Source organism: Ictalurus furcatus, chromosome 26, assembly GCF_023375685.1.
Source record: "Ictalurus furcatus strain D&B chromosome 26, Billie_1.0, whole genome shotgun sequence".
Lineage (NCBI taxonomy): Eukaryota > Metazoa > Chordata > Actinopteri > Siluriformes > Ictaluridae > Ictalurus > Ictalurus furcatus.
This window is the reverse complement of record NC_071280.1, coordinates 13,826,566-13,847,517: the sequence shown is the minus strand read 5'-3', so window position 1 is coordinate 13,847,517 and position 20,952 is coordinate 13,826,566. Positions and strand designations below refer to the sequence as shown.

At 40.1% G+C, this 20,952-nt stretch overlaps 1 protein-coding gene across 1 annotated transcript in view; it reads right to left on the bottom strand.

Moving 5' to 3' along the window:
• The window catches only part of c26h3orf70 (chromosome 26 C3orf70 homolog), a 29,833-nt gene extending 11,136 nt beyond the window's left edge, over nt 1–18,697 (bottom strand). The window contains exon 1 of the mRNA XM_053615570.1: nt 17,938–18,697. Coding sequence (XP_053471545.1) covers nt 17,938–18,112 — 175 coding nt within the window. The 5' untranslated portion in view covers nt 18,113–18,697. The remainder of the gene's footprint in view (nt 1–17,937) is intronic.
• Nucleotides 18,698–20,952: the final 2,255 nt, after the last annotated feature.

The following is a 20,952-nucleotide window of genomic DNA, read 5'->3' as shown; positions in this document are numbered from 1 at the left end:
GCAATCAGCTGGGATCTGACTAAGTACAATTCCCGTCAAATTGTCATCACGGCTTATACACCATCAGGAAAGTGGACCATGTCTTGATGACTATCTATACTGATTACAGTAGCAACAACAGAAGTGTTTTAAGTCAGGAAGAAAGGAAGAAGTTTATAAATAAACAAGCTGATGGCCAATAAATGCTGAGGAGGATTTTGTTCGTCAAATAAATGGCACAGTAGCTTAAGGGATGTGTTATTTATGAACAACACATCCCTTATCAGCCCTATCAGCATGACATAAATAGAGAAAATCTGTTTGAACACAAAGCGGGAACGATACTCATGTACAAAAAATGGTGGGTTCTTTGTATGATTAAAAGGGTTCTCTGGATGGTTCTTTGGATGGTTTCTAAAGAGGTTATATGTGGTACCTTTTCTGTTTAGGAAACCCTATTTTATTGTTTCCAAACAACAAAAGGTTCTCCCAGAACGACAAATGGAAAAACACTTTACCAGATGGATTTATCATTATAGGTGACATCATTTTCAACTACTTGTTATCTGAGCTTCGGTAGAAAACTAAAAGAAGCAAGCATGTCTTGGTTGAACGAGTACATTCGGAGTAAAAGAACGGTCTAAAGGTCACTTTTGTTTAAACTATTCTATTTAAACACCTCTGTATTTGTGAACGGTGTTTCGCTTTCGGTGTTTTCAAACATTTATGGTGTTTTCTGTGAAACCGTGTCAGAACAAACAGTGCTGTACTGGCACACAGAATATTACTCCTTCCTTAATGCTGCTACATTGTTCCTTTAGGCCCTTAAATGTACCTTAAATCAGTTTTAAAGGCACACAACATCCTCTAGGTTCTCTAACCAAAGGTACAATCATGTGTACGCCTGTCAATCTTCTTCTCAACTGTTTGGTAGAGCACATTTTGAGTCATTACATCTTATTGAAAAACATGCTGATCTTAACTCATCCTGACTGAGCCATCTACCACTCTGTTGAGGAATGTTATGTTAAAAACATTCACTAAATGTTGCAGTCTTGAAACAGTGTGCCTTTTCAGTTTTCCTCTTTACAGGAACTTGGCACCAAGAAAGGCACTCCAGACATCTCCCTCTGCGTTTTAATTTGACATTTTCTAAAAGTTTTTGGTATTTGGTAAATGTATTTATACTTTTACCATGAAGTGACCTTTTGGGGGAGGGGGGACGGGGGGGACGGTGTGTCTGTTAAAAAATTAAATATTGATTGTTCTTGTTACTGCCCCAAGGACATTAAAAAATGAAAAGAAAATAATTTTCCATTGATTTTTTCTTAGTGAGGATGTTAAAGGGTTAAAATAATGTTCATTGTGAGTGCCACAATGAACTCCAACAGGCATTGTGAAGCAGAGTTACTGTTACCACCATGAAGTTGATTATTTTCCTATAACAGCACATCCCAAGTGATTTATTCGTCTTATACAATGCTAATGTATAGTTAATGTTATAGTTATATTCATGCACGTTAGTTCCTTTTATAACCCCCAATTTGGCAAATTTCCACCCACCAGCCAGCTCTCCGCTATCACATGACAGATACCAACCACAAAGCTTGAGGGATGGCACATGGTTCCTCTGAGAAATGTGAAGCCACTACAATTTTTTGAGTTCACAGACGCCCATAATTGGCTAGTGCTGCTCGGACTGACAGAGAAGAGAGACTAATGTCATCTCTCCCACCCAATGAGCATGGCCAGTTTTGCTGTGGCATCATCGGGTGAAGGCTTTTCCACCGCGTTGTCTAGGAGACCCCATCATTTACAGTATAACAGCTATAAATTCTCTCGAAGTTAATGAAAAATAAATGCATCTTGTCGTGTTATGGAAAGACCAGAAAGCACAATGTCCTCTGACCTTAGTCTGTTGACTTTAACATGTAAGGAAAAGGGTTAGGGTTAGAGTTAGGTGACTGTTACAAAGTGCTGATGCTGTAGACTCCTTCCAAAAGTTTTATATATACGTCTCCTTACAGAAAACGTCACAATATATATATTTACACGCATTTTTAATCCATTAATGGATTATAATAATGTTACGATAATGTATTCGAAGCAATAACATTAAAATATACAGCCACTACTGCCAAATCAGAGTGAGAATTCAGTTGTGCGCTGTGCTTAACTAGGATTTTAACCACATGCATTTACACTCAATCAAACATGTCTCCAGTTAGCCAGATTGTTTTTTTTTTATGATTGTTGCGCTCAAAAATTCTTGATTTTGTTGTGGCTTTTTTTTTTCTTTCAAAATTTGCTGTTTTTTTTTTTGTAGTTTTTATGCGTTACACTACTTGAATTGGCAAAATTGCAATTGCACGAAACTGTTCTGCACGGTCTTTCACAGTGATGTCTGTTGGTAAATGAGACCTTTTACCTGTACTCATGTTCGATGCACGTGAATCGAAGATACTGTGACTGAATACGTGTTGTGATGACATCACATGCGCACCTTGACCCAAATCTGCGGAAAATCTTCGGTAATTTTGACACATTTCAAGCTCCTCCGAATATTGCAGAGTTTGCTCGATTTGGCGTTCATTTCTGCGATCGCAAAATCACGAAATCCTAGAAGGACTGCTGTGCTGTATCTTGAATAATATGCAAATCAGCTCATAATGAAACAACTATGTTTCAGCCGATCGGAAGACACACGGCTTCACTGTAATGCTCCAACCAGGGACACATACACTCATATATGTTAGACGTTAAAATAAGACAATCTGATTGGCAGGTGTGTGATGCCAGGAAGAAAAGAAAACTACTTCACCATGAAGAAGGGCAAACTATCAGTTTTTCAACAAATTTACACAGAAAGGAAATTATCCACAGTGGCAAACTGACTAAAAAAAATATGTATCTCGTTTTGCCTGAGAAATCTGCAATGCTCTGAGAGGATTTTCGTTGCCATTCTGACGGTTAAAAAGCTGTTCATACATTCTTTCCCGAGGAAAAGAAAACTGGTTCATTCTTTCCATTAACGCTTTCCTCCCAGACAAACACCGACGGACAAAATCAGCATTTTACTACATCATGCAGTTGAGATTACATTAGAATGACTTCCTGAACGTGAAGAACAGTTGTCCTTTAATTACTAAAAAATATATATATAAATCTTACAGTGTGCCTTGAGCTTAGGAGAAAGCCGTCAGTGAAATGGAAAGCACGTTCAAGGTTAATTTATTCAAATCAGACACCCGCTGGCCCTGAAATATAAGCCTCTTTTAAAACGAAACTACATTCAAACCTTTTACCTTGGAGATTATTAGAGAGAAGTGACACTCTGTATAGTTAAGGCAGATGGAATGTTAAAAAAAGGAACCTGTGAGAGACTACTGAGACCAGAGGAAGATGGGAAAATTCCAGAAAAAGCATGTATTGTGCATTTCACCTGGTGCAATTTTATATCATAAAGGTCTTGATTTTCTCTCATAGTGAAGTAAACAAGGCTTCAAAGCAAAGAATCAAAGACAGACAGAGAGAGAGACAGAAAGAGAGATTGAGAGAGAGAGGTGACAGAAGATAAACAACACTGTATTCACATGGGTTTGCATAAAACTCATCTTACAAAGGAGCCTCCTGAATTAAAAGCCCAATCAGTATTAATTTATTCCTGCACTGTAACTGTGTGTGTCCACATGTGTGCTCAGGAAGCCTTTATTACAATTTCAATGCTGTATTCTGAATATGAAGGGCTGCATATTAGTCATCATACGCAGATGTCTCGTAATGTAGTTACCCCGATTCCCTATACTCAGGCATCTTCCTCTGTATAGTTTGCTCTCTCTCTCTCTTTGAGGTGTAATACAATGCCACTGTCTGCATCTGTTTAGTGCTCTAAATATTCGCATCTGTATCTGAATTTAAACCCGATTTGGCCACGGCCTAAACTGGAATGGTTTCTGCTTGTTTGTTTTAATAAAACCTACCACTATGGCTCCAGTAATACTGGAAATCAATTGAAAAATAATAAAATAAATACCAGAAGTAGAAATGCCTGCACTGTCAGCAGGGTCTGACTCTGACAGATCCTCAACCTTAGCTACTTCCCTCGAGTTCAAAACTGGTCTCAACTACAGATGTCAGGGACTTTTTTTTTTTTTTTTTAAACTTCACTCACTCCGTTTTTATTTTTGTTCGCGCCTGCCTACGATGTTTTCGACCAAATTTAATTGGCTCCCAAAATATAATATAATCAAAACGTATAGCCTAAATTAATCCACCACGACCCTGACCAGGCAGTTACTAAGGATGAAAAATGAACGCTGTAAATGCTTGTGGTCCCACAGCTATCGATGCAGACCTCTAGTCTCAGCCAGATGCCCTGTGAGCCTTTCTGAAAAGCTTTAAAAGCAAAACATTATTTGTAACTCTTCAGAACACATGATCTGTTCATCATGACTAGTGCACTTGCATTCGGTTATATCCCTACTCTGTATCTACATCACTGCATGCGTGGTTCTTGCACCACCCACACTAGAGACTCCCAGCATGACTTCCTGGTAGCTCCTCCATTTAACTGAAATTATGAGTAATGTACAGAAACAACATTTCTAAATTTAGTCACAGAATTTCTGTTATACCTGTGCACCGGCAATAAATGTAAGAGCAGGTACTACACTCTAAGTATTCTGTGGAGATGTGGCTTCAGTTATCATCAAATACTAGTGATCCTCCAAAAATGAAAATCCCTGACTGAAACTGCTGAAAATCCTCGCTGTCCATTTCAGGTAGACATGTATCTGAAAAGGTTTCTGCTCAGCAGTGTACAATGAGGCTCAATGTCAATACTACATCCTCAACAACAGAAATTGGACGGACATCCAAGGCAATGGATTCTGTAGTCTTTTAGCTGTACTACAGCACTTGGGCATTGTTGTCAGTTATTTTAATTTTTTTCAAAAAACTGTGGCTGTGGGCTTGCAGCGGAATCTTTCCCTTTTCCTTTTGTGCTATATTTTCAATGGGGTCTCCAATCCCTTCTGACTGTACACTGTTCCTCCAAATGATATTCCCACATTTGGTCTATTGATGCTGGTGGTGGATGGGTTTTCAGCTCGGTTTTGCTGTTACAGATGAAAAACCCACATTGTAAAAGAATTCTTTGATTGTGAGTTGAGATTGGAAGTGTTAGAACACATCATGTGATGTACTCACCAGTGGCCAGTTTAGTGCCACTGCGAACAAAGACAGCTAACTGATTTCGTGCAGTTCTTGCCGGTGGAAGCAGTGTGATGCTCTGGGTTGGGAATGTTCTGCTGGGAAACCTTGGGTCCTGGCATTCATGTGGATGTCACTTTAACACGTACCACCTACCTAAACATTGCTGCAGTCCAAGTACACCGCTTCATGGCACTGGTATTCCCTAATAGCAGTGGCCACTTTTAGCAGGATAGTGCGCCCTGCCACACTGCAAAAATTGTTCAAGGTGTTGGCCTCCAAATTCCCCAGATCTCAAACCGATCGAGCATTTGTGGGACGTGCTGGACAGACAAGTCCATGGAGGCCCCACCTCACAACTTACAGGACTTAAAGCGTCTGCTGCTAACATCTTGGTGCCAGATACCACAGCACACCTTCAGAGGTCTTGTGGAGTCCATGCCTCGACGGGTCACAGCTGTTCTGGCAGCACAAGGGGGGCCTACACAATATTAGGCAGGTGGTTTTAATGTTATGGCTGATGAGTAGATGGATGGCACAGGATGATGGGAAATTCTTGGGACAGACACAAATACGGTAGTGGCAAGGGCGTAAATGAAATATGCTAACTGACAAAAAAAATGACCTCATACTCAATTTTAAAGATGTTTCTGTGTACGCAACAACATTTCCTGCAGGAGCCCAGATCACACTGATTAATGACGTAAGCAGAACGTAATTATCTTCATCGTATATACTCTGACATGGTGAACATGTGCTGTTGTACAGTCTGGTACAGAATTCGACACAGATTTTATTGGGATCATCTTATACAACGTGACAAGTAATAATCTTAAAAGACAACTGAAATTGCTCCAACAGGTGTTCAGCTGGTGTACACCATTGAACCACTCAGTGAACTGGTAGTTAAATAAAGACAGAGACTGGCTCAATAATGCACAGAATAACACTAACAAGACAAACACAAACTGACAGAGGAGTGTGTTTAAGCAGCGCAGGTAATGAAACACAGATGAAAGACGAAGCGGATTTGGAAAACCCATTCTGTAGGCTGCAGGATGTGACAGTTACACTGTGAACTGAACCCGTTTTCCCAGTCGGCTTCACACCTTCACTATTGTAGTGAGGTTATTAATACCTATATGTCATTTGTACAAAGTGATGACAGCAGCAGTCGAATAAACATCCTGTCAGCTCTATGGGGCAGAGCCACTTGATAGCTGGAGCAGCTTAGCTTCTGACCGTCGAGCTATTATAGGAGTCGTCTTTTTTCCCTGTACACTGACCTTGGGTCTTGGACATTTGTCAATAGTAATAAAAGAATCAAGAGATTTATTGTCATGTGCACAGTAAAAACACCACGGTTTAGACCACACAATGACATTCTTACTTTGCAAGTCTCCCTTACACAAAAATATACAATATAGTATATACACAGACTAAATATGCAAAAATTTGTAAATATGTACAAAATATGCAAATATATGTTGTGCAACAATCAGGATAACGGTCAGTGAGGGTAATGGGGAGTGAGGTAGATAGTGTTTAATGTACTGTCTTGCTGATCTGTCTATAGGAGGACGTGGGTAAAGCGGCTAAAAAAGCTTAAGAGTACAAAATAATGACGAAATGTAGAAATAGCCATCCAAATAAATGCCTTGAGTAAGAATAGGAAAGTGTCTAGGGGGAAAGATGTGACTATGTACAAGATTTAAAATTCGAATATATGTAATATGGTGATGTCTCTATATGATGCATTTTTCAAAAACAAGCAGTGCCTGAATATGTGCCTTAGGCTTCCATTTTCAATTATAACATTCAATAACATAACATTCAATATTATAAAAGTACCATTCAGCCGGGCAATGCTGCCTGAATGCAGCAGAGAGACTACTTTGTGTGTGTGTGTGTGTGTGTGTGTTCATCTAGTTCCACTCACAATGACAAAAGGGTGAAGGGTATTTGGCCCCCATGCACCGGACCTTAAGGATTTGGGGAATTTTTCAATACAGTAATTTTCCAATTGCTGCTGTAGTCACTGCTCCATAAGGTAATAAAGTACACTTGTACACTAGCCATTCACCTAACAGCATGCTTAAGCGAAGTGTTTTTAAAACCCCTGTAGCCTCTGCTGATTCAAGATACACAGAAAGATAGGGGGTGTGTCTTTGATTAAGTTTAAATGTTTAATGCACCTCGTGTAATATATGAGCAGTATGATTTTGTCTACTGAGTGTACTGTATTGTTCGATACGCAATTGTATCTTTAACCCCTTCGAGTTAGACTAAGGGCGTTTTCACACCTGGATTGTTTGGAGCATTTGTTTCGGAACCTGGTGTGTTTTCTCCCTTGGTTTGGTTTGTTCTATGTATGAATACTGCAATCTCTCTCGGATCCGCACCAAAACAATCCGTCACCTGAAGCACCTGCACGAGGTGGTCTCAGCCTGATTGCAAACGATCTCTGGAGCGGTTTGCTTGCGGTGAGAAAGCGATCCGACCCAACAGACCAACGAACCAACCTGTATAGCGATGCATGATGGGAACCATGTTACGTAAAAAGCTTGTTTATTTTGCTAATGGTGCTCAACATGAATCGCGGTTTAACTTGGACCAAAGACGAGGTAAAAGGAGGTAAAACTCCTTGAAATTTGGTCTGACGAACATATTTCTGAAAAACCTTCAAAAACGCATAAAAACACAAAGATTTACAAGGTGTTTGGCGAGCGTCTCAAGAAGCTGGGCTTTAATCGCGCCATGGAACATATAAATTGGATAAATTATTATAACTACAGCTAAAAAGAAAGCCACAATAAGCTCACGGAGCTGCTGTCTATCTATCTTGATGGAAGACCGCTATGAGCAGAACCCTGTAACATAAACAGGCACACTCTGACCAATCAGAGGACAGTTTACTCACACGTGACTTGCATAAACACATTTTGCTACGCTTTGAAAGGTTGCCACGTGAAAGCGAACCGAGCCGAGGAGAAAATACAACATTGTAATAATGTAAGTCCCTGTTTCAGAACAAAGCGCAGATCTACAGGTCTGAAAACGCCCTAACATTAGCCGCTTGCATTATAATAGACATAACAAATTACCTGATTACAATATTTTTACATTTGATGTGTTCTTGTAAGCTTGTGTTCTAGGGCAAGAACAAAGTATCGAGAGATAAAAGTATGCAAAATCACCATAAATTCAACATAAATTCATCTGACTCAGCCTTTTTATGACGTTAACATGACAGCATTGGGTTAGTAAAACATGTCACGTATAGTGCGTCCCAAATCGCACACTTATACACTATTCTACACAATTTTGTAGTATAAATATTGTGATGAGTGTGTTCACTACTGAAAAACCCCAAAAAACAAAGTGCACTTTAAGTTCCACTTTAAAGTGCACTCGTTCAAGCGAAAAAAAAACGACGTGTGGAATGATGGACACTTCATGCACTCAACGGTCACAGCTGTCCTTAAGTAGCGGATGGGGAGGGGCTACGTATATCAGGCTCAGATGCTGAACTTAAATGTTTACATTGCTAGCAGCCACAACCACAACTTACTATGTTGATTTTAAATTGTGCGAGCAAAATTCGCCTGCGGAGACGGTTACACCGGATCCGGTCTGACGGTGGCTGAGGTGTTGTTGGGCATAAAAGGAAACATTAGCATAAACAGTAAAATGTACCAATTCATTTTTGCTATCTGTTTGGCTATTTCGCTAATGCTAGCGCCATCGCATTACGTGCGTTTGACGTAATTTGTCCTCGACCGGGAACCAGCATATACTTCCGGTTCGTACAATACCGAAAGTGTGCCATTTGAGACGATACGACCCTTCTAAAATTCATACACTAGACGGCAGAGTGTATAGTGCACCATATAAGTGTACAGTATGTCATTTGGAACACACTAATAGTGTTGATGAGTGTGAAAAACCCAGCAAGTGCTTGTGTGTGGAATTGAAAAAGGATAAAAGACTGTTCTTTGCGATTTTGTCTGAACGGAAAGGTCGGACTCGAAAGGCTACACCTGAATGTCCTGGGTTAAACGGTTTTTGCGACAGCACGCACCGACCTTTGTGAAGCGAAACGAGGCCGAGCGTGACTTCACGCCGCTGACACAGCTGTCTGAACTTCCTGCAGTTTATTGTGCAAGTTTTTTCCCTCAGACATTCCTCCAGCAGACACTGTTCAATGCAAAGTGAAACGGTTTAAACTTACAGGCCTGATCACATTGTCTGCTTTACTGTGTAATGTGTAATGTTTATAGACACGCAATAATAATACCGTGATATAACCGGACCGTCCAGATTTTAGGTGAATGTATAGTTTTTCTATTTAAGACCAGATCCAAGTCACTGTGAGATATAAATGTTAAAAAAATAAGGCAAGGAGGTGAGTTTCATTAACTGTTTCAGAGCTGTGTTTTGGCAGTTTATCATTTCTTCTGGACCTGAGGCATTGCTCACGCTCACGCTCATGTGTCTGGAACATTCTTTCTCCTGCTCCACCTGGAGCTCATTAACATATTCTTCATTCTGTTGTAGTCTGTTGTATTTTTAACATTGCCTGAACAGTCCAAAATAGCAATAACAGAAAAAAAAAAAAAAAAATCACAAAAATCTTTTGTTTTTTTTCCCCCTCCTTAGTGTTACAACCATGTTACAGTGTGACACGAAATGTGTGGAAAAAAACGTGATGAAATTTCTCCTTGCACCAGCTGAAGATAAGTTTGATTGTACAGTGGGTCCGGGTGTAACGTCAGTCCTGACGTATGACCCATATGATGAACTACACAGGATTTAGTTTCAAACTCGCATGGTGTAGAAAGAACGTCATAACTAGTAGTGTGTAAACTGATCATAGAGCAATCCGTAAAGGATTTCGCAGATTTTTTGTATTTTTATTTAGCTCAATTTAGCTGCGTTTTTTTTTTTTTTTTTCTTCAAAATTAAGATGCAATATTTTTTGGGTGCTTTTTTGCGGAAAACTACGTCACTACTTGAATTGCGATCGCATAAAATTGTTTTGCTCAGTCTTTCGTTGTCATGTTTGTCGGTAAGTGAGACCTGTTTATCTATACTCATGTTCGACACGCAGGAATCGAAGGGGGTTTTGGCTGAATGCGCATTGTGATGACGTCAGATGATGCGTCCTGGCCAAGATATGCGGAAAACCTGCGGTAATTTTGAAAAATTGCAAGCTCCTGTGAATACTGCAGAGTTTCCTTCATGTTGCATCCATTTCTACGATCGCAAAATCCTGGAGGGACTGATAGAGCAAAATGTAGCTACACAGAATGATGGTATTTCACCATCACCAGCAAGTCAGAAACACATTAACAATAAAAATAACAATACGAATAATAAATAATGTATAAGTAACAACATACAATGAACAATACGATATTCCAAGACCAAGACGGACATTCGACATGCAAGTCTGTCTTTTTTTAAGTGTCATTTATTTATTTCAAACAAATGAATGATTGCATTACGGTAAATAAGTAAACAAAATAAAAGGATTGTGCTTCGTTTGTATTTTAAATATTAAATATTGTATTTTAAACTCGTATTTTATAGCCTTTTAGTATTGAACTACAGCAATGAGAAATATCTAACGCCGGCTAACGTTAATCTGCATTTGAATATGGTGAACAACAACAAATTACATTTATGATCATCTTTTAATCTTGGGATGAAACTGTCAAGTTAATTTTTTTTGGCAATTTATGCTCAAACTACACTCCTACAACAGAGCTTACGTTCAGCCTGTGTGACCGGTGCCTCCTTATTCTGGTACATAATAAACTCATGTTGATGCATAGACAATAAGTCAGCGGTTCCCAATTCCAGTCCTGGCACATTAGTGATTCACTGGCTGATTACCAAAGCTTTAATGAGCTGAATCAGGTGTGTTAGAGCCAGGAAAGCTTAAAAATGTACATCTAATGGGTTTTTCAGGGATGCATTCCCGTAGTGTTTTAACCACAGCCTAGTCTGTTTCCCATCACTGTTTCCCCTTGGGGCAAATCGCTCTCGCCATCTTAAGGGCTAGTCTGACACTTTATTAGCTCCAGTGTAGCTTCTTTCTTGAGGCTTTGGAGGCCTAAAGGATAGAGTCAACATCAGTGTAGACTTATCCACAAGGCTTTGCAATCTGATGCAATAGCTGCTTTAAAAAAAACAAAAAAAAAAAAAACCAAAGCATGAAGACAAAAACATGCTTAATATTTCAGAAATACAGCATTCTCTTTTCTTGTAATGGGAAAACAAAGATCAGGGTGAGTTCAGGTCATTTTAAACTTCCTTTCAATTTATTGTGTAACTTCCTTTCCACTGTCTGAAGTCAGAACTCACAGAGAAAAGCAAACGCTGTCGAATGCGGCGGCTTTGAGAAAGTGAGTCACAGACAGTGGCAGCATTCTTGCATTATAACTTGATGAAATATTAAAACAGAATGAATGCATCTTAACAGCAGTGTAGGTGTGGAGAGTTACAGCGTGATGAGAAAGTCTAAAGAGAAAGAACTAGAAAATGCCTTTTTGTTGAAGCAACTGCATTGGCTTCTGCTAGTTTCTGCCACATAAAGGAACAATGTTGATGAACAGATAGTGAGGTCTTACAGGGTTAGAGGAATAACTGCAGAAGAATTTTACTGAATAACTGAAGAGAAATTAAATAACTGGAAGAGAAGGAGAAAGCTAGCTAGCTTGCAAACTAGGACACTGCGTTTATCAAAAGAGTTAGATGGTGTGTTAGCTAGTTAGCTAGATGCTTGTGTCCAATGAAAAGAAGTCATGAAAATAAATTGAAAGGTGTCTCAAAAAACACCTACAGAAGTTTTAGCTATTAGCATTTTCCTCAGAACAGAAGCTATTTTGATTCATTTGGCCAGACAATCAATCAAAAAACAAAGCAAACTACTCCTGTCCTCAAGCTAACGTTAGCTAGCGACACTTCATGGTAATGTGTTGTAATGTTTAGTAGGCTATATATCTAGCTAGATAAAGGAATAGAATGGCTAGCTAGCCAGCGCCAAAACTAGAATACTCTGTATTAGCTTGAATACGGATATGTGGAAACGATTATATGTAAAACCATTTGCTCGCTACGTTCACTTCATGCTAAATTTATCAAGTAATTTGATTTGAGGATGTTCTACAGCATTAAATTAATAACTAATGAATAACTGTTAAAATAATCATTATAAATGTTGACAAACTGCTGTGGTATAAGAAGATTAAGACATGTCACTGGGAAATAATCAAGTTCAGGGGTGGTTCGGCTTCACTTGAAAATTTCAAACCTTGTGATTTTTAAGTGGTCAGGTGACTGAACCAAACGTAGACAATAACTAAAACAGGAGAGGGAGAGAGAGAGAGAGAGAGAGAGGTTAGCATGTTTCCTACACAATTTAACTGCAACTCCTCAGTGTAATAAGTGTAGGAGTAATGGCAGCACATGGGGCTGAGCAGAAACAGTGGATGGGAAGTGCTTTACTGCAGGAACACTGCCCTAACTCCTCATCAAAGCATTACCGGCAATGTGGACTGTTACAGCACAGAAAAAAAGCCCTGCTGAGTGACCCGATTTTTCATTGCCACTCCCCCAGAGGATTGTGCATCTCCATATTACGGTTTCTTGTTTACACATCCGATTCAGTCGTTCTCTCTGTCACAAATCTACACACCCTCGGAGATGTTTACAAGAATCTGAGAATCTACTTCCTCTCTCCCAGCCACATGACCCGTATTCTCCTTGGTGACGGGCGCCATTTAACAGAAGCCTGTTGTTTATAAAGCAGATGGGTTGCGATCCTGACACCGCCTTCCCCGAGTATAATCAACTCTCAGTCGTGTCACACTTCTGTAAAAATTAGTTCTCAGTCCAAAACAGCTCAATAGGTCACTGCTTAGACTGGTGGATTTCGGTCCCAGTATGTGGATCGGCTGCACGCACACACTCAGCTCATGAAAGATTTAACAACTGCCTGATGACCTGCGTGTTATCATGCAAAATCCAAAAACGAACAGGACACTGGGTACTAAGAAATGAGATTAAGATGCAGTGAAATGTGATGTTAAAGCAGTTAGTTCAGGCCTGAGAGAGACATCTGGATTTGGTCCAGATTTCGTTTGTACCTTCCTTCCTGTACGCAAGATCTAACTGTTAATTCCCAGTTGCCCAGTTTAATGGAAATGCTTCTGTTTAACAAAATTTGCCAACCTTCCTGTACTTGCTGAATGAAGAATGTCCTTCTGCTTTTCTTTTTTTTTTTTTTTTTTTTTTTTTAGCAACAATTCCGCAAAAATGATTTTACTTCCTATATGAAAACTCAACTAAGCTTGGAGTTTGGCAACTACTACTTTAAAAAAGAAGACCTTGAACATGAGAACAAAGAGTGCTTTCCAGTTTGTGTGGACATTTAGCCTTATTTTTCTTCCTAACGTCTCTGTACACATTTAACGAGAGGTTGTATCTGACAGTAGGAGATGAAGCTAAGGCTACAATTGCAGCTGAACACCTAACAAAAGTTGTGAGTGGGGATCTGAAGAAACATTGGACCACTTGCAATAGGACTGGTGTGAGGAATCGCATCAGACCTAATCTGCATAGAATTGAAAATCTCCATAAGTTACACTGTCACATTGTCTCTTCTCGCTGAAATGATGTCTCACACGTACGTTGAAAATGAACACGTTCCTGTTGCTTTCTTGCCTGCTTTTGTGAACGTTTGTGAATGCTTGTACTAAAAGTGGTAGAAGATTGATCACGTTGTTGTAGAGATTCACGACATGCGATGATACAAAATACAATTCTGCCAAAAAACAAGAGCTGATACTTGGTTATGAAACCTACGTCAAATTATACTACATAACATGACATGTTAAATGCTAATCACATTTGTTTTGTAATGCTCCTTTAAATGTGCTTTTTTTATTTAATTTTTTTTTATTATTCCTTACTTGTACAAATAACCTGGAAGATATGTAGAATATCCATCCATCCATCCATCCATCCATCTTCTATACCGCTTATCCTACAGGGTCACGGGGAACCTGGACCCTATCCCAGGGAGCATGGGGTACAAGGGAGGGGACACCCTGGACGGGGTGCCAATCCATCGCAGGGCACATATGTACAATATGATTTTAAAAAATAAAACGATGGGTTAAGCCCTGGACGAGGCAAAAGTTTGGAAAACTAATCTGCGGTCCGGAATGCTTGTTTGTGTTTGGATGCACCTCTTGTCAGTCATTATCAGACACCATATGGGCCATCTAAGTTCCTGGGGGTGGAGCCTAGCGAACATGGACGGGAATCATTCAAATGTTTAATCCACCTAACCATTAGTGAGTCATCATTAGTCAGGCCAGAAATGCTTGATTTTGCTATGATTTTTTCCAAAATTTGCAGTGCAATTTGTGGAGTCTTTTTGTGCTTTTTTGGCAGAAAAGTACTTGAATTGGTGAAATTGCGATCACACAAAATTGTTTTGCACGCACTTTCGCAGTGATGTTTGTTGCTAAATGAGACGTTTGAGCTGTACTCATGTTCGATGCACGTGAATTCGAAAAGGGCTTTGACTGAATGCTTCTTGTGACGACGTCACATGACGCATCTTGGTCCAAATCTGCGGTATTTAGAAAAATTGCAAGCCCCTCTGAATATCACAGCATTTGCATGATTTTGTGTTCATATCTGCGATCGCAAAATCCTGGAGGGACTGGTTAGAGAACTAATCTTAAAGAAAAGGGCTAATCTTACCTAATCCACCTTTTAAGGAGTCTTTTAGCTCACTTAGCTCTTTTTTCTTTAACAGTGAGACAAAGCATTTATACCTGGATCTGTAAAAAAAAAATATATATATATATATATATATATATATATATATATATATATATATATATATATATATATATATATTCTTATCTTGAACAGTCAGTACGTTTACATGGACAACAGTAATCCCATATTAACCTGATTAAGATGATACTCTGATTAAGAAACTAGCATGTAAACAGCAATTATTTATTACCTTAATCCGGCTAAAATCATACTCAAAGTAAACACACATGGAATTAAGACGTGTGGAGTATTCCTGTTTTAGTCGCGTTATCGAAGTGTATTACAGACATGTAAACACCTTAATCACACTATTAACGTCGTGTGGGCGTTTTCACTGCATTTTGCGACAGGACACGTACACACACGGCAGTGCTCAACCGTTTGACGGCAAACAAGAGAACACGGCTGCGTCCGAAACCGCGTACTTACCTGCTACATAGTAGGTGAGATACATGTATTTCAGCTACTATATACAGCAGGTAAGTACACGGTTTGGGACGGAGCCCATGTCGCCGAGCAGTCATCTATTAGCACGTACAGCATGACAAATAATTAACCGCACTTGAAGCTTTCGTACAATTAAAAATAAAAACACCCAAAACTGTATACGGTTCCATAACGAAGACCAACTGTATATCGATACGTGAAATTCTGGAGGAACGTCGGACGGCGTGGCGTGGGGACGTAATGACGTGTGCTGATAATCGATCTATGATCTATAACATGTCAAACGGGACCATGAAAGGAATATTCTAAAAGCGACTCATGTAAACACCTTAATCAGAATACTCTCTTATTCAGAAAAGGTTAATAATTAGATTACTGCTGTCCGTGTAAACATAGTCACTGAGAGCAGAATACTGACAGCCCTAATGAGAACTTATCAAGCTATAGACACCTTATCTCACTGTCTTATTACCTATTCATTACCAGTAGAAAACACCTCTGTAACTACATCACATGCTGATTCCATCGTGCTTATTAAACATCTGATTGGCTTCAGATGAGCCTGCTTGTATTGATTAGATGAGAAATGTCCTCCTAGCAAAACAGCAATCAGTAAGCAATTACCAGCATCATGACTCATTAATTATTTCATCATGAACTAATTTGTTGTTTGGATGGAAAACAGATTACGGCTTGTTTGAAATGAATCCTTGATGGTTTGGAAGGAGTACGTCGAAATAGAAAAGGATTTTAACAAGATTTCAGATTGGTAGAATGAAGTCTGTTTGACAAGGATCCACTATAATCCTCTGACAGTCATAGCAGCCGTCTGTAGCCTGGAATAAGAATATTTTCAGTAACGCGTTCGGCAATTTGGCAACAAATAAAGGACTTCGCTTTCATCACGTGGCTTAAAACTAAATCAGAAGACTCCCTGGCCTACATGCCGGCCTGCCATAATGTTATGAGGACTATAACTTTTAAACCCGGGTTTGTGGTAAGTGCTGTCCCAGTGGGCTCAATGATGAATGAGACGGAAAATGATTTTTAAATATCCTTGGCAGGCATTAAAGGAAAACTCCACCTTGAAACGCAATAAAGGCTTTTATATTGAAATATTTTTTTGTGTTTATCGATTCTGGTGTTGATTAGTGCTGTATTCTTGTTATTCCTGTGAGAAGTCTGAGCTTGTCTGCCAGTCTGATATTTCTGGCGCAGTTTACAATGGTTTTAATAGGATTTTTTTTTTTTTTTAATCTAAAGTCTAACAGCTTGAACTAAAAAACTGCATCAAAGAAGTTATATTGCAGTGGAAGAGAAACGTCCAGAAAAAAAAGGGGGCCGGTCAAGATTTGTTATCCTATCACACATTTATCCTCCACCTAAAAAAAAAAAAAGTTGGCTTTTGGTCCGAGAAGCACGTTCATACCTCACAAATCATACAGAATCTATTAGTGTAAATGTTGCTTGATCTGGAATTCGATGCGTTTGCATGTTAGGTATGAGGATACTGGAGAACCGTGGAGGAAACCCCACACTGACATGGTAGAACTTGCAAAAAATCGAACCTGAATTCAGGGTTGAATCAGAAACCTTGGAGTTGTAAAGTGGCAACCCTACACATTATACTACCATGCCTATTTTTGTATGTAAAACCACTGTGTGGCCAAAAGTATGTGGACACCTGACCATCACACCCGTATGTGTGGGCCTTCCCCAAACTGTTACTATAAAGTTGGAAGTACACAACTATATGCAATTTCCCTTTACTGGAACTAACAGGCCTAAACATGTTCCAGCATGACAGTGCCCCTGTACACAAAGCAAGCTCCATGGTTTGCCGAGTTTGTAGTGGAAGAACTCGAGAGCACAGAGCCCTGACCTCAACCCCACTGAACACCTTTGGGATGAACTGGAACGCCGACTGCACCCCAGACCTACTCGCCTGACATCAGTGTCTGACCTCACTAACGCTCCTGTAGCGGAATGAGCACAAATCCCCACGGCCACGACCCAAACTTTAGTGGAAATCCTTCCTAGAAGACTGGAGGTTATTATAACCGCAAACGGGGGCTGAATCTGGAATGAGATGTTCAACAAGCACATATTGCTGATGCTATACAGTGTATTTTTACAAACACTAGCCAAGTACACAGTAATACAAATGGCCCCTGTAGAGGTGTTTCAACCGGTTCTAAAGTGCCTCCAGGATAATAACCTTGTTGAGAAGGTTGTTGAAAAACGAATGGGTTCTAGTGACCTAATGTCAATAAGGAACCCCTACAGGTTCCTAGTGGAGCCTTCATTTTCAGAGTGTACAACAATGGGATTTTTTTTCCTCCCATAACGGACAAGTTTCCGGTTGTATTGTGCTGCAGGGTTGTGAGTTGAGGTGTATTTCGGGTGGAGTACCGGTGAGGTGACGGTGTAATAACTTACAGTGGCACCAGCCCAGGTGGCAGCACCAGTGCAGCTTGAAGCACTTCCCGTGGCTGTGCGTGGCGCAGATGGAGAGTCCGTCGCACGGCAGGAAGTCGGGTCTCCCCGCGCAGCTCCGCGCCAGCGCCTGCGCCTCGTCCAGCTTCCCGCTCTTCGCTCCTCCCGACGCGGCCATATCAACCCGCGCGCGCGCGGCGCCCCCGCCGATCACAGCCCCGGTTCCCGAGAACGCATGCGCTCCGAGGAACACGAGTGCGCCCCGAGTGCTTACACGATACTCGCGTCGACGGAAAAGTCCAAATACAGGCGAGAATTGTGTGCGGGTTTTACTGGAAATAAAAAATATCCAAAGTAACTCCTAATGGAGCTTAGTGAAGCAAAGCATCCCGTGCGCGCGCGCGCTCGCCGCCTCTGTATGTAATGGAACTGTTTTTCTATAAACATTTACATCATTTCCTGCGGTGGAGCTTTTACAGCGTCTCTCCCGAGCAGCTGCTACAAATCCACTCAGTAACGATGGCGGCTGCTGATGTGGAAGTGTCAATGTCGAGAAGCAGACTTCGGTATTGTTCTTCCTTCACCGCCGGTCGGTGTTTCCGCTCCCGCTTTCCGTCTCCGTCTCTTCCCTCAACTTTCTACCAAACCCGAGCGCCGAGAGTCACAGAGTCCGGTTACTGTCGACGTAGACCGCTATAATCTCTCTCTCTCTCACTCTCACTCTCTCTCTCACTGGCGCTACGAGAGCCACCGAGATCACACCCTGCACGCGCTCTTCTCTCTCTCTCTCTCTCTCTCTCTCTCTCTCTCTCTCTCAATTATCAGTTTTCATGTGTTTTATTATCATGACAAATAATCGTACATTCGTATTGCCAAAGCAAGTACAAAGGAAGGGCGGTGTAAAACAAGAGAAACAAAAGAAAATCAAATAGAATAAAATACTTATATATATATATTTTAATGTGCAAACCGTCTCTCTCTCTCTCTCTCTCTCTCTCTCTCTCTCTCTCTCATGTAAGTAATACTGAGGTCTCAGCTTTATACAAGCACGAGAAACTGATTTGTGGGGATATCATTTGTTATAATAATTTTTAAAAATGTAATTAATTGATTAAATGCACTAAGTTCTTGCAGAGTGATGGTGAAATAAAAAAAAGAAGGAAGGATGAAGAGAAAGAGGGGTAGGTGAGAGGAAGAGAACCTCTCACAAACTTCCATTGTGAATAATCCTATGATTTAAACGTGAATCTGTTTTTCACTTGACTTTTTTTTTTTTTTACACATTATTTGTTGATTTTCACGACGGATTTTACAAGTTCTTGATTTTCACGGGTGATTTTTACACCTGATTTTTTTTACGTGTGATTTAAAAAAAAAATTCACGATTTGTTGATTTTCACGTGTGATTTTTACACCCGAGTTGTTGATTTTCACGTGTGATTTTTACACGACTCTTGTGTTTCCCCATTTAATTTTTCACAATTCATTGATTTTCACAATGTATTTAATTCCGTGTGTTATTTTTTCATATTTTTCATTTTGTCCTTTCCCTTATGAAAAATCATACATTTTCACATACGATCATAGGTTTGTCTCATGTGATTATGTAAATATGATCAAATGTCAAAACATTCCACCATGTGGAAGTAAACACTCAAGTAATTACACGTGAATAATACGTGAGAAAAATCACATGATTCATGTATGCATTTTCATAAGGCACAGGACAAAATGAAGAGAAATGAAGAAGAGAAAAAAAAACAGGATGTTGGTGAGAAACGAAGAAAAAATACAGAGGGACAGAAAGAAACATAGAAAGAAATGGTGGGTTGGCTATGTATAAGTTTCATTTACAGAGTATCTGATTTGATAGCAACAATGTCTACTGTATTGGCTTCACAGTTGCTCTGTAGTTCCTTATAATATTGGGAGAATTAGTCAAAATATATCATCATGTATGCAACATTACAGTGATGATATAAGGCTGGATATGACTCGTCATATCCATAAACCTCTCAGTAATGTGATTTGAGATTAGCACTGGGATGACAATAAGAATGCCACGGCTTATTTCAAGTGTTTCAGCTGTTATTCAAGGGGCCGTGCCACAGAATTCAACGTTATATGTGCAATTCAGCACTTGAGTGAATCAACACTGTAGGAGATGAATTACCGCAGGAGATTTTGTTGTGTATGACAAATTGTTCTGCCGATACAGTTTTTTTTTTACGCCATTTTCTCCCAGTTTGGTCATTTGCCAAAACCAAATCACTAGCTAGCTCTCCCCTATCACACAGCAGCTAATAACCAGGGATGGTGAAGGCCAGCACATGGTACATCTAGCATACATGAGCTCATGATTGACAGGAAAAAGATTAACACAATCCTTCCCACCCAGAGAGCATGGCTAATTTTGGACTCCCAGCCACAGATGGCTGTGGCATTGTTGGGAATTGAACTCAATCTCCCAAAGACAGAGCAAACACTGCGCCACTCGAGAGCTGCGGACACAAATAATAACTTTTTCATTGCTAATTTCCACCCACTAGCTAGTTTTCCTCCGACAGCTATGAACCGAGTGAGGGGGAGGACTAACACTTTTCACATATGCAGCTCTGCCAATGCAATTTTTCAAATTGGTGCTTATGGTAGTTCACAGGCCAGCTGAACACTCTTAGAGGAAAGTGCTAATTGCCCTCTTCTGTGAAAATTAGCTCACATATGTCCGCAGACATTTGGCAACTGCATTGCCCAAGTGGGCCTCTGTTAGCACTTTGTTAGTTGCAGTTCCAATTTTGGCCACTAGTTACAAAAATAATGATACGTTTGAGGCGAAGTTCTACTTGTCATTCCCCCGCCTACAACCAGTAAAAACCACGGAAAATGCCCTCTCAGCTTGCAATTTCAACTCATCATCTGGGGTAGTCTTCTCAACTACCAGTTCCTTCCCTGTTTATGGCGTAAAATCAAAACAACATGGCCGCTCACATTGAACAATGTAAATTCCCCCTTCTTTAT